The 14,672-nt window shown below is 43.2% G+C and overlaps 1 protein-coding gene across 1 annotated transcript; it reads right to left on the bottom strand.

The window, feature by feature from the left end:
• Window positions 1-2,449: 2,449 nt before the first annotated feature.
• On the bottom strand, window positions 2,450-12,429 carry dyrk3 (dual specificity tyrosine phosphorylation regulated kinase 3). The gene is made up of 6 exons (XM_068316400.1): window positions 11,537-12,429; window positions 9,559-9,668; window positions 6,459-6,664; window positions 6,044-6,347; window positions 5,196-5,612; window positions 2,450-5,107 (listed from the first exon to the last, which is right to left on the bottom strand). Exons 1-6 carry the CDS (start codon window positions 11,577-11,579, stop codon window positions 4,385-4,387), a joined length of 1,803 nt encoding a protein of 600 aa, XP_068172501.1. The 5' UTR covers window positions 11,580-12,429; the 3' UTR covers window positions 2,450-4,384.
• Between the last annotated feature and the right edge of the window lie 2,243 nt (window positions 12,430-14,672).

The following is a 14,672-nucleotide window of genomic DNA, read 5'->3' as shown; positions in this document are numbered from 1 at the left end:
TCATCTAAGTGTCTCGAAAAGGATTTCTTTCTCTCCTGCTTTTATCTAACAACTTATTGCAGGCTACTTTTCAGGTATCATTTTTCCGTAATCCAGTTCAGCAAAAATGAATTGGGTAAAAATAAATACACTTCAAAAATGGTGATTTTAAATGTATTTTATGATTAGGGGGAATAAGTTACTGTTAAACACAGTGGACCAGGTATTGCCACAAAGATAGGGCTACATCAGGTGAATGGTTCTCACACTAAAAACATCTGATGATGTAATGGAATGTGACACCCTTCTCTAGATTACACCAACCAGCAGCATAAAGTAACTAAAACAAAGAAGATCTAAGTGTTTTATTTTTGTGGAGGATCTTTTTTTGTTTGGATTACAGATATATACATGTAGTGGAATACTTTCACAGATAGTACTTTTAGTCAAATATCTGAATATTTCTATCAACACTGAATCTCTCACAGAGCAGAGGTGAAAATAAAAATTATAGTAGTAATAATAATAATAATAGTAATAACAATAGCACCATTATTGGATTGGATAAAGACATATGATTGAGATTATTTCCACCTCCTTTTCTATGTTGTCTATTCTTGAAATCATGTTTTCATAAAATTGTTATTTACACGTAACTGAGACCTTGTTTAAATTTTCATGATCAGCTGGCATCAGATTCAACCAGCCCCTTCCTAGATCTCCCACAAACCAGACACCACCTGTCTGTCATCTTCTCTAGGTGACGTTACGAAACCGGTTCCTCGTTCCCCTCTGGTTGCGTGACATTCCCTTCGCTCCGGGCACCGGTGAGCATGTCTAAACATCGATGAATCATCAATGTCACAGGAGATGATCAGTGTACACTTACCCTGACTGAGTCGTTCTTTATCTTTTCCACTCTACCCCCCCAACCCCCCTCCATCGCTTTACATCTGATCTGTGATAGATAAGGAGGTAGGAAGGCCAGAGTGGAGACACATCATGAGGAAGAGTATTTTCATACATGCATGCAATCTTGAGGAAACAAGATAAACATGGCTAGCACAGTACCAGGATGTGTTGTAAATTCTAATTTAATAGCAAAATATGGAGGTGGTCCATGAAACAGCTATTTGAGGCTCTGTTCATTGCAGTTTTGCAATTGTTTCCAAAATGTCCATCTTTGAAGCATTAATGAAGTCTTAAGGGAGCCAGAAGTGACACCGTAGATGCCAAACTTGACAATGTTGAACACCTGATCTCACTTATTGACATCATTACTCACCCAACAGCAGGGTGGATGTGAGCTTCTTAACTTACGAGAAACAAGCCTGTACCCATCATAAATGTTTTCAGCTGTAGCTGTGAGATGTGGGAAAGAAAATCCAATCAGAGGACCGAGATTTTAAAACTCACTTTCATATTTTAGGCCCAATTTGAGAAAAACTCATCTCTGTTGTATAGAGGACAGGTTGAACCAATCCATGAGGAGGATTACTGGAAGCAGGGAGAACACGGCCACATTAATCACAGGTGTATAAACAATGTGACGTCTCTTTATTTTGAATCTGTATACCTTTGAGCTTAAACTAAGAAAAATCATGGAATTAACATTTGATATATTTCTAGACATTTGTATTTTGACATATTTTTATGCTTCCTAACTTTGTGAAATTTCATGAAGAGATGTCAAATTTAATTTGTCATTTTATTTTACAAAACTAGTTCTGTAGTTAAATTACAAATTAACATTTATGTCAGCTTTAAATAAAATCCTTTGATAATGTGAGACATACAAAATGAATATTTCAGTATACGTACTTTAATGACGTAATGATAAATATCTATCCTCCTTTATATTGTTATGGGGGGCATTTCTTCTTTTACTAAATAATTTTCCACCACTATTGTATTTCACTGTTGTATGCACTGCATATGTCTCAACGTGGATGTCTGGGAATCTTCACATATACTGAACACTACATTCATTCTTTCTTCATGACGTCTTTTGCATGATAACAAAGTGGCTTCAGGGAGTCACCACCCTCCATTGACTCATCCACCAGCGCTGACTGACTGTGCAGCCCAATCACAGACTGAAATCCAACTCATTTTATATAGTGATTCATCACACATGTGAAACAGGAGACACTTGAGGATGTCTTAACACACGCCCCAGGTGTCAAATATCAAAAACAAGACGCTGACAACAGGAGGTTCTAGTTATTTAAGCAATGAACGATCACCTGAAACTTCTGTCTTAATTAAATCTAGAACTAGAAAAACAGCTTCATTTTTTAAAATATCTTCCCTTGTTTGAACTCATGTGGCTCTCTGATAAGGAGTGTTGGCATCAGTGTTACCGAAAAATGTGTGTGTGTGTGTGTGTGTGTGTGTGTGTGTGTGTGTGTGTGTGTGTGTGTGTGTATGTATGTGTGCGTGTTCGGAAATCACCCCACAGTAGCACATATCAGTTAATAACCTTTTATTTTCTTTAAAAAAAAAAAAACTATCACAACTTAATTTGGTTATTGTACAGTTTCTCTTCTCATAGTCACTCAGTCTGGTAACAGGTTGTGATTTCATGCTGGAACACCAAAAAACCCTCCTACTAACGCACACAACTAGAACAACATGACAGTATACAACTCCTTCCTTTTCCATGTTCGTATTTAACGTCCTCTCATATTGTGGACTGAATCGCAATAGAAACCACTTCTATTTAAAAAAAAAACAATTGAGACAGAGTAGTTTGAAATCCCTGACATTTTCAATTCGGAAAAAGGGATGAGAAAAGAACTCTGAGGTGTGGTCCATACAACATGCACCTGACATGTTTTTGTGTGTGTGTGTGTGTGTGTGTTTTGGACAGCACCATAATTTGCAATGTGTGTGAGTTGACATTCCCTGCCCTACATGAAATAGAATGAGGAGAACAACAGACTGTGATGGAGGGGGAGGAGAGAAAATCTAGGTCACGTTGTGGAGCATGCAGGCCCTTGTATATGCATTCTCTCGCTCACTCCCAGTGGAACTGCATGCTTACACCTGTCCTCAGGACTCCAAGTGGAACAGATAATATAAGATTAAGGTATGACTCCCTGAGAAACACTTCCGTCTCCAGTACCATGAAAATCCAACTTTGTCATTGGCCCATCCTGACTCTCCTACACTCCCCCTGAAACAAAATAAAACCTTGGCTTACATTAAACCTACCGCTGCTCATTTTACTTCATCTTTTTCACCTCGCATTATTCTTCTATCACTGCCAACGATGACAGGAGCTAATTAGGGGTGTGGACATGTGACAAACAATACAATCCTTTTGTTTCCAAAGCCAACTTTTCACCCCTCAGGTGTGTCTGTGCAACCACTTTCGGCTCTACGCTCTCTCAATCCAAGTTCTTTAATGAGCCGGCCTCGAACAAGCCCGTTTGTGAAATATAAGTGTGACAGTGACACCTTTGTGACAGTTTCAGTGGAGCTACTGTCCACCCAACACCCCCACTCTTCACTTCAATGGGGGGAGTTGGAGGAGGATAGAAAGGGGGCTGTAAATAGGTTGTCCTATGCCCTCTTAATGTCTTCCACAGTAGCGCCATGAAGCTAAAGCACACACACACATACTAACGTCACATATTGAGCTGACATGCAAGCACCAGGAATCGGCAAAGGTAGAAAAAAGGGCACCATCAGAAAAGACAGAAAATTGAAGACTTATTGCTAAAAAAAAGTTTCTTCTTCTAATTAATCTCTATGTAAAGCCAATACCTCACAACCTGTAAAAAGGCCTTTGTGTTTGATGTGTAGGAAAAACTACTGTATGTGTTCAGGGCCCAAACACTTGATTCCTTTTCCTATAAAATAACTTTGGCTAAACAAATCTTTTGTATTATACTTCTAATCTGGTAAAAGTGATCTCTGTAGCCCTTTTCAAGTTTCATTCATATCACATGAAAGCGTGGTGTTAAGAAAGTGTGTGAGGTGAGGCTAGTGACAGTGCAGGTGTGCTTGAGTGTTTTCCTAAAAACAAAACACTCATGTGACAACTCACACACAGATCTAAAAACATTTGCCAACTTGTTAAGCTGTCACTCACACAAGGAGGTTTTTAAAAAGCATTTCTTTTTAAATCAAACTGAAATCAATGGCTGTAGGTAGAAACTTTACAGCCACTGAAGGATATTCTCTGTATAAAAGTGTTTCTTTTATTCTCTCTCTCTGTTCAGCTAATATTAAAAACCAAGAACTGGGGTGTCGACACCTCTAAGTAAAAAACAAGTAAAAGAACAACCAAATGAGTTAAATCCTAGGCTCCGCTCCCTCCTGTAGCCGGACTCCTCCTGAGGAGTTCAGAGGAGGAAGAAATGGAAAGAGAGAGGAGATACCAGGGCTCTCTCTCTCTCTAAGAGACCAGCTTGGGGAGAACCGTGCGAAGAGGTATGGCCTCCCCAGAATCTCCCATCATGTTACTTCTCAGTTTGTTGCTGGTGCCTAAACCGCTCCCGCCTTTAGCAAGGATAGAGGGGAAGGAGGTGCTGTGGTGCTCAGAGAGCCGTTTCACCGTGGTCCCTGGGCTCTTATCGGTCCCAGGGAGGGGCTTGGGCAGGCGCCGATACAGCCAGGGGTGTCTGAGGGCCTGCCCAGGGGTGAGACGAGACGAGGGATCCCAGTCCAAACACTTCTTTATGAAGTCAGTAAAGGTGGGGTCCTCACAGCCTTTGAGCGCAGCGGTCCACTCTTTGCTGCCGGGGGGCCCCCTCATCTTACCGCGACGAGAACGAGACCCTGTCAAGACAGTGGCCCCTGTAGGCAGGATGTTGGCTCCACAGTATCGAGGGTGACCCTTGGAGTTAATAAAGTTCTTTGCCCTCTTGGCCTGTTCCAGGACCTTCTGTGGAGGCATACCCAGCAGCTCCATGACACAGGCCAACTGGTCCCCCTCATCCTCACCGGGGAACAGGGGGTAGCCGGTCAGCAGCTCTGCTAGTATACAGCCGAAGCTCCACATGTCGATGGCAAGACCGTAACGAGAACCCAAGATCACCTCTGGAGCTCGATAGAAACGAGACTGGATGTAGGTGTACACCCGCTGGTGCTCAAAACAGCTGGAGCCAAAGTCAATCACCTGGTGGGAACAGGAGGCAACAATCCATGAGTCAACTTCAGATGTAGAGAATTTCACAGGCCAATAGTGATAGAATTTGGGATCCTACCTTAATACCGCTGCGTCCCTGCTGTTTGAGCAAGATGTTCTCTGGCTTGAGGTCACAGTGAATGATCCTATGCCTGCTCAGGGCCTCCAGGCACTGAAGGATGGAGTGTGCAAACTTTCTGACCAGCGGGAGGCTGAAGCCTTGGAACTTGTTGCGTTTGATGAGCTCGTATAAGTTCATGCTCAGCAGCTCGAAGGTCATGCAGATGTGGTTGCGAAAAGTGAAGTTTTCAAGCATGTGTACAACATTCATGGTGCCGTTACGATCCTGCTTGCGCAGGTGCTCCAGGATGCGGATCTCCTCCTGCGCCTGCCGATGGAAGCGCTTCTCGTTGCGCACCATTTTCAGAGCCAGGTGCTGCTGCAGCTTGTGGTCGTACACCTTAGCCACTTGGCCAAAGCTACCTTTGCCAATAATCTGATGACGAGAAAGAGAAATAAAGGCTGGTTAAGCTACAAATCATATAGAAACAGGGTTATTAACTTATTGGCTGCCAATGACAACTATAGACTTCAATTATGTTTTTCGACTGGGAGGGCTGGGGGACAGTCTGGCGAAGCTTATCAGTGAAAATCAGGCTCCTAATCATGGAATTTAACGTAATGATGACTGATCCAGATACGGAACAGAGGATCAGAGGAAGACAGAAAAGTTGCGGTAGCTTGTGATACAAACAACTCGCAAGTGAACACGGCGCTGCTCTGAGGGGAAAATCTTAGATCAAGAACAGAAATACAACGGAGAAAGTCCGCCGAAGGAGATCAATCGCTACAAATCGCTGGCTGCCAAAGCTAATTGATTGACACTACACTGGGATTGTGGTACACACTCAATAGCATGTTTCTGACCTTGAGGAACTCGTAACGGTAAGCCAGGTGGTCATGGGGGACGTGAATATATCCACCCTGCTCATCGTCGTAGCCACAGTTGTTGTTGCCTCCAGCTACAGAAGGCCTCTTCCTAGCATTGGGTCCCACAAAGTAGATGTCTGGGTAGGAGTGGATCTCCGTCTGCTCCAGGGGGGTCATCTGTGATTGGTACAATCTCAGCGCCTGGTCGGGGGTGAGAGGGCCACACAGTTTCCCGCTATTCCCACCAGTTCCGACTCCCTGTGGGCCGGAGGAATCGATGGAGCCCTTACTGGATTCGGTACTGTGGAACGCAAACATGGTTCGTGACTTTTGATTAACAGCTGTTAGTGGATGGCTCCACTTATTGTGATGGATGTCTTAGTTTGACTCTTCATAGGTGCATCATTCTCACCTGTCTACACTGCGCTCCTTGGACAGGCCAGACACTGGGGCAGGTTTAGTGGGTGTTTGACCAGTGGTCCCACTGTTCTGAGTGGATGCTGTCGTTATAGCATTGACCTTTCGGTTATTGGTGGAGTCTTCATACAGGTATTTGACCTTCAGCTGGCCACCGCGGACAGTCACCTGATCCCTCATTACTGTCTTGTTACTGACAACCTAATAAGAGACACAAAAAGACAATTACTGACGCTAAAGCTATTAGAGAACCCTTTGGTAAACATTCAGTCATGCAGCGTACATATTGCTCCTCCATGCAATTTACTGTGACTTATGAATTTAGTTCTGAGATGGGATGGCCTCTCGTCTTTGGTCTGTTCATAGATGACTGACAGAGCACACAGCAGGAGCTGCGTGGAACCGGGCAGACCTCGACAAAGAAGCAACTGCTCACAGCCATGCACAAAATGATTTTTGGCCTGCATTGTGTTTTTATTTCATGCATAACAATAAAGTTAATAAATCTTTCAAGATTATTTTGGAAAAAAAAGCCAACAGAAATGCTCCAACAGATAGCAACTCCCTTTGGAAAAATAAATTTACGCATTATTAACCACACACTCACATCAGAAGAGTGCACTAAGAGTTTGCAGATGAAATTATGAGTTACATCACTAAGTGCACAGTCACTGGGTGTAGCCTAAGATTTGTTTGATGCAGACCGACGTTAACAGCAAACTTAGGTGTCACGATGAAGAGCAGCTGATGAACCAGGACAACCAGATCTGGAACCAGTCTGGCAGGTCTGGTAGAAAATTTGACCAAAAGTAACAGGCTCACCTCATAACTAACGCAAAATAACCCAAATCCCTGTCTGAGTCGGACAACAGCCATTCTGTTCAGCTTCAACACACTTTCAATGCTAATACAGGAATTTAAAAAATGATTGTTAATGAAATCTGTACTTCAGTTGTTTTTGATTCTTTATTATCTGCTGTTTACCTAGACTCAAAAATTACTGCATGCTTTGCGATCCCTTTTGCTCATATTCTCCTTGAAACTCCAAAAACCTAGACGGTTTCAGCAAAGCCGTGCTCTCGCGCCTGACAAACTGCTTGGTTTCCACAACCCCAGCAGGAATTCATTCTTCCTCAGTCTTCCTCTCTTCTCTCTCGTCCAAAGAAAAAAAAAACTCCCCAAGATTATGGATGCCAAGGGAAATTACAGTCATTAAATTTAGATTATGATCTTAAACTGAAGAAGCAGCGTGGCTCCTAATAAGAAACGCTGACATAAACTCAGCACAGCCTTCTATATACAGACACAGGAGAGGAGCAGACCTGCTGCGTGTGTCTGGTTCATTGTTTTAAAGGCTGTGGGATTTCTACATGAGGGGACATTTTTGACCTGTATTCCTTTTGTCCCATCAGGTCGCTATGTTTCCCCGTGACGCCTCTGCCTTCATCTTGTAAATACACAGCTGAGCTGCTTTAAAACAATGCCAGCTGACAAAGACAATGCAACAAGGAAATACACATTACAAGTACGTGTTTACATGTTCCTGAAGGAGAACTTGGCGTGGAGCCTTTGGATTGAGTACTAAAATAGAAGTGGAATGCTGGATGGGTTCCCATACATGTAAATGTATAGACTCAACTGATTACAACAGTCTTACTGCTGACCTGGGCTTGTACGCAGCTGTTGTCCTAAAGTTGTACTGCAAACACAGTGAATGCATTGATTGAACCCCTTCACCCACTTACAGATATACATTAACACAGCAATGGAGGTCAATCATAAACATTGTGACCATCAGTGGAAACGAGAACCAAAGCCAGATATTCTTCTTCTCCACCAGGTTGTAGCGTGGATGGAGAGACTGCTGTGTGCTGATCTGCACGCACAACAGACGGAGAGGAGCTAATCTCTTCGCTGTCAGACAAACACCTTAGTATTATTTCCCCCTTCAGACTCACACTGGTGAGTTTCACGGCTCAACTCATTGGCAAATTATAGTCACATAGAGATATCTGCTGGGTCACAGTCTTAATTTAATTAATGACTGCAGTGGCATTAAGCAGATCCACCAAGTGTTTTATTACGACCAACTGATTTTCCCCATTTTAGTCATACGAACAGGGACGAATTCTGTTTATTGCCTCAACAGATCACATGGAAAAGGCCCAGCTGAACTGGGATGAGTTTCTGTTGTGGATAAACAACAGAAGACACTACCTATGCAAGTGTGACACTACATACAAAAGGAAAAGAGATAAGGCTAGGATAGAAAACTGGGCCTAACCACTGTGCAAACCCACTGATAGCAGAGCAGACAGTGGAAAGGGTTGGTGGGGGAGAAAACTGACTGGTCAGTCTGTTTGTGGGTCACATTTTCAAGCCCAATAAATCTTTACAATCAATCAAAACTAGCCTTTTTTTCCTGCTGGTGCTGACCTTTTGTTTGTGCATGTGCATTTTCTGCCCAAAGGGCTTTCAAGAGGGACAGTCATGTCAGAAAAGTACGTCACTGAGGCTCCAGCCCACATTTATAAAGTGGTAATATGTTGATCCTTAGAGATATATTTAGGGCTTCAGTCAAATCATTGCCAAATCATTTGTAAGACTTTTGAGTATCCAGAACATCACACTATAAACAGAAAATTTGGATCTTTAGATTTGTGAAACATATGCAAATGCAAAGATCAAGCAAAAAACTTCAGATAGCTGGTAATGAGTGGGATTTCTGTATTTATATGTATATTTAGGGACAGAAAATGGCTCGATCTCTAAGCTCCACTGACACAGTCACGAGAACTGCCCACTGCAGCGTACACTCATTCCCTCAGGCGGTCAATCAATATTAGTCACATGATCACGTGTTACTCCCACTGAATGCAATAAAACTTGGACTGAATTATTAAGATTGGATATAACCAGAATGCGCTACCCAACCTTAGGAACAAGCCTGTACGAAAAAGGGAGGACTATTAATGGGATGAATGGGACAAGTGCTGAGGGGGGGGGGTGTCTCTGAGGAACAGGATGTCTGGACACGGAGGACAGGAAGTATGGATTTTCTGGCTTTGTGCATATTTGCTTGTGTTTATACTCACAGTGTGTTTGGGCATGGGGGGCAGTCCGGATGGACTGTTGGTGTCAGCGTCGTCTTTGAGGATATGATCTGTTCTCATGTAGGAGTCATAAAGACCATCACCATGCCGCGCTGCAGGAGACAAAGACAAATAAAATATATCAGTCAGATGATGTGGAATCATTTAAACTGAAGCAAACACCTGGAAAAATTATGTCGACAATGCGAAGAGGTGGAAGCTACAGAATACAATCTAATCTACACGGGGACTCAACATCCTGGTTCTATGCAAACCAGCTGAAGTCTTATTGATTACTTCATCAATCTACCAGCTCCAATGGCTGACTTGAAATGAAGAGTGCAACCTGAATTATTGCAGGCAGGGAGCTTTATAACACCAGTGTCCATCAATCAGTGGGAAGGGCCATTGTCTGCCATGACACCCCAAACTACATTTCCTGCAATCAGGTCCTTATTACAACTATTGGAACCACCGTGTCCGATACACTGTCCCATGCCAGAGCTCCAAACTGTTCAGCTTAGATAGGGCTTAGGGTCCCAGATAGCTAGCGCTGCAAGCGGTATTATTGGCCTAATAGGGGTAACAGATGCCTCCGTGACGACAGCATCTTTCCATCTGCCCATCTGTCCATTCAGGCCGAGTCATGCAGTGCACACGCCAGGTGTGCTCAGAAATAGTGCTCACTTGGAAGGGTGCGTGTCATTCAATAGTGCTGTGTTTGGGAGCTCACTTCTCGGGCATCAAGCCAAACACATAATGCGAGATGATACAGACAGTAGGCCAATGAGGGGAGCATTTAGGATTGTAGGAGGAAGCTAATGAGGTACTCGAATGACCAACTCCATCACCCAGCTGTTGGTCTCAACGGTAATTCAGCTTGCCCTAAAGTTGCTACTTCAATAGAAGCTTGAAATGAGGCTGGTTAGCATTAGCCCCTGATAGAGATACAGTGAAGTGTTAGATCATCAACAAAAGCCTGAAATTGTGTCTTGTTGGTGTTCTTTCCCTGGGGGGCATATGACCGTGTGCAGGTGCGTCAAAGCCCACGTCCCCCAGCTGATCAGCAGCTCTGGGACAGATTAGCCATGCTGCCTGGATACAGATTCATTTGACCTGCACAGCACAGCAAACAGAAGCATTAGCGCTCCGTACACAATATTAGCGAGCACAGACGTACATTGATCCAGTGCACATTCCTAATCACTCAGAGGTGTCTCAGGGACTTTTTGTACCTTGTGGTGCAAACTAACAAGAGCCAAAAATTCTACGCAAGACAAAAAACATCCTCAGTATTCAGTTCTCGTCAGCAAATGACAGACAACATGGCTCAAGCTCACAGATCATGTGTCATAGAAGGTGCTGGTGGGGTAAAGTCACTGCTCTTTGTCTTCCTCTTCCTGGTATCCTCCTTACAGAAAACACATCCAATACAGGCTGAGAGACTTCAGAGAGGAACTTTTGAAACACAAAGATGGGCGACGTGCCAATGAATTCACAACAACGAAGGCAGTCATGGTAAAAAACAGTTATTAGGGAAAAGTAGTTTCCACTAATGTAACGTCTCGTCAAATCAAAGACAATCCATACCCTAAAAGAACACGGCGTCCTGGACCGTCGTTCATTATTACAGTCAGGCAGAGCCCTAGTGATTAATGTGCAGCAGCAAAACAAAAGAAAACGTGTTCACAACCAGTCTTAAGGATAGACAGATAGAGGAGAATCCACACACCCTGACATGACATCTACCTGTCTTCTACCCACACACCGACATGAAGCCGAGACCCAAGGAAGACATCAGTCAAACCATTTGACAAATGTCTTGAGTGGCTCACAGATGTAACTAACGCTCTAAATAAAAATATAAAATAAAAATGGTAGTAGAGATATTATCTCTATTTTAAGACAAAGCTGCATTTAACCAAAAAAAAAAAAAGGGAAACATGAAAGAAACAAATGGGTGATAACTTATTGTGGTTACCTGTCACTATTGGGCCCTCTGGTTTCCTGCTTATAATCATCATGATTGCAATTAAAATGTGACGCCAGCATCCGACGTGAAATAAAATCCTCTAACAAAAAAGTGAAAAAGAAAACTTCAAGCCAGCTAACACCATTTATAACTTTGCCACGATCGGTAGTGTTTGCTAAAAAAAAGAAAAAAGAAAAAAAAAAGTGGACTCCTTTAGATGTGGTTCTAACTCGAGTTATTTCCTGCTGGTAAATCTCTACACTCCTCCTTTGCGTTGACTGTAGTTTATCCTTATTTAATTAAAACCACAGTGTCGTATATTCAGGGTGCTGCTCGCCCTGGCTATCATTAGCCTTGGCTGCGGTTTGAAGAACCTGAGCAGGCGTTGGGGGTCGTTCCCCTAACTAAGCTAGCCAGCTAGCTCTTACGGCCGCAAAAACACTCGTCCGCCCGAAAGCCGCTCCCTCTGTTAAAAATAGTTTAGAGTCCAAATAATACAGCTTGGTGGTCTGAGCCGTGCGCCCCTCGCCTCTTTCTGTCGATGCAGTGAGTCGACCCAGAGCACCATTCCCGTGCTTAGTCCTGGTTAGCTGACTTCGTCGGGAGTAAAGAGCGATTCCAACACTCGGTGAACCCCCCCAGGATTTTGTCTTCCTTCGGGACAGCTTGAGGCTTCCTTCTTTCGTCTTCGGGAAGGCTAGCCAACACAGACTAGCTCGCTAGCTGTAGTCAAGCCCCATGTTAACCGCGGGAAGAGAGGCACATCGTCTTCGCGGCAGAGCTTCACCCGGACACAGTGTAATAACGCGGCGAGCTGCGTTCAGTCCGTCTCGTCAGCGGTAGGAGTATCTTATTCGTCGAAGCTGTGTTGTTGCTAAGGGCGTCTTCACCCAGCCCGGATCACCAGCAGGAGCACCGAAGGAGGGAGGGGCCAGGGGCGGGGCTTAGAGAGCAACCAGAGGACAGGCGGAAGGGCTCCCCGTAGCGGACAAATGAGGTCACTGCAAATGAGGACCCACGGTGGACACGCTCAAGGAGTTCAGGTACTGCGGCAATGAAAAAAATGTACAAATGTTTGACCTCATTAGATCTAGAATAGTTTGAAACGTTTTGTTTTTGAAGTGTTTCGTATTTTGGGATCTTGGGAGAAAAGGTCATTATTTTTTTACAGGCACATCAAGGAGTCTGATTTACTACTTCACTGTCTTCAGTGTTGTGAAACAGGGTTTAACGTTTTCACAAGATTTTCAGCAAAAAATAATAAGTGTATCACAATGAGAATATTTAGGCATGGGCAACTCATGATGTTTCACATTTGGATTGAGATCCAGATCACATTCAAATTTAAAATGGGGTCGATTGTAATCTGGATATTGGCGATTATAAATGCATATTGTAGGGGGAAGTGTGGGCTGGGTCACATTAATGTCACAGAGAGAGGAGGAGATGAGAAATCTCTTCCTCTACATCTCTATACACCCATGTGTCTCAGAGATAATGCAGTTTCAGAACCATTCATTTGGATTTCCATCAATCAACAATAATAGAGAGCATAATTAGATATGCAGTTATAGACACCGATGAATATTTTGATATAACAATCAGTAAAAAACGTTTTTGATTTGTTATTAAATTAAATTGGTTCATATCATAAGTCTAGATATGAGTTTCTATTAGTTTATGGATCTGTAAAGAATTACAATATTACTTAATAACCGGGAAAGGTGTACTTGTGAGCTCTCTCTGAGCTGTCATGTATCCAAATCTTCCAAATACAAATTATTTTATTGATATATGTTTGAGACGTTAAGTGTCAAAATAATTTCAATCACTGGATTTTTGAATTAGTGGGGTGACACCCTTGATGGTGGGTTCCCCAGTGGTCTCAAGTTTATGATTGGTGAAAGATGAAATAAGTTATTGTGACACAATAAAAATGCTTTGCATAACTCTTTTCAAATTTCTTAGTATCATTTATATAATTCAAATAACCACCACTTTCAACCCAAGGCTGCGAAGGCTCATCCTTCAGTCACACGGTGCAAGGCCATTCACTTTGCTGACCCCATTGGGGAAGGCTGAACGTTGGACTGAAACTTGAGAGGGTATGAAGATCTACACAGGGCTAGATATAGTTAGAGGCAGGGCAGAGGACAGACGGAGTGAGACTGGGCAGGCGTGAAAGGGGGAACAAGCTAAATTCAGACAGTGATACATGCTAGGCAGAGGGTTATGCTAATCTTAGCTCTTTCTCAGAGGTGAGAAGAGGGGTCTGTCTATATTTGCTGCCATAAATAAGCATACTGACACAGTTTCAGATGGCCCCCTGGACAGCAGCCAGCCTCTAAGGCCAGCTTGGCAATGCTGATTATTCATAGATGGTAGTGTAGAGAGAGAGTAAGGTGACAATACCTATAAACTGACCTCCTTATTGCACTTTCCTCCCAAAAGAGTTCGAGGTGTAAGTCTGTGGACCAAGCTGTGCTCTAATCACAGCCAGTGAATTTACAACCACAGCAAGAGAAGGGACCAGGTGCAAAGCTACCTATAGGTCCTTGTGGGGGTTGGTGGGTCCTGGCTGTATTTGGTCTCAGTTTGTGACAGACACTGACACCTGTGGGCTGACTGGCCTAACATGTACAGGTCTGGAAACCCCTTTGAAAGACAATTGGCCTGAAAATGACCATATCAGGGGACACATTGTGTAAAGCTGTAGCACTGCCAAACAAAGGTTTCATCATGTCTAGCATATATATTTTAAAAAAAGTAAATCACGCACATACATCTGCACATAACACACATCTACCAGCAGCTTTCTATACAGTATATGTACTGTACTTGCAGCTCAGAGGAGGTATCGCCACCTGCTGGTACTTTGAAGAGAATACAAGCAGATGAGGAAATCATGAAATGCTAAGTTCAGCACTTATGTTCAGGTCATGTCTGGGCAAAACCTTCTGTTGAAATCACTGATGCATTAAATGTGTCGTTTATAATAATAAGAGAAATGGCATGATTGTGATCATGTCTTTCATGTGATATATGAAGTAAATTTCTGCTCAAGATGTCTGCAGCAGCTCTGGGGGTGTTTTAATACTGCTGTCAAAGCCAGAGACACAAGGTCAGGAGAACATTTCAATAAAGG

The sequence above is a fragment of the Antennarius striatus genome, chromosome 5 (genome assembly GCF_040054535.1).
Source record: "Antennarius striatus isolate MH-2024 chromosome 5, ASM4005453v1, whole genome shotgun sequence".
Classification (NCBI taxonomy): domain Eukaryota; kingdom Metazoa; phylum Chordata; class Actinopteri; order Lophiiformes; family Antennariidae; genus Antennarius; species Antennarius striatus.
This window is presented reverse-complemented; position numbering and strand designations above follow the sequence as displayed.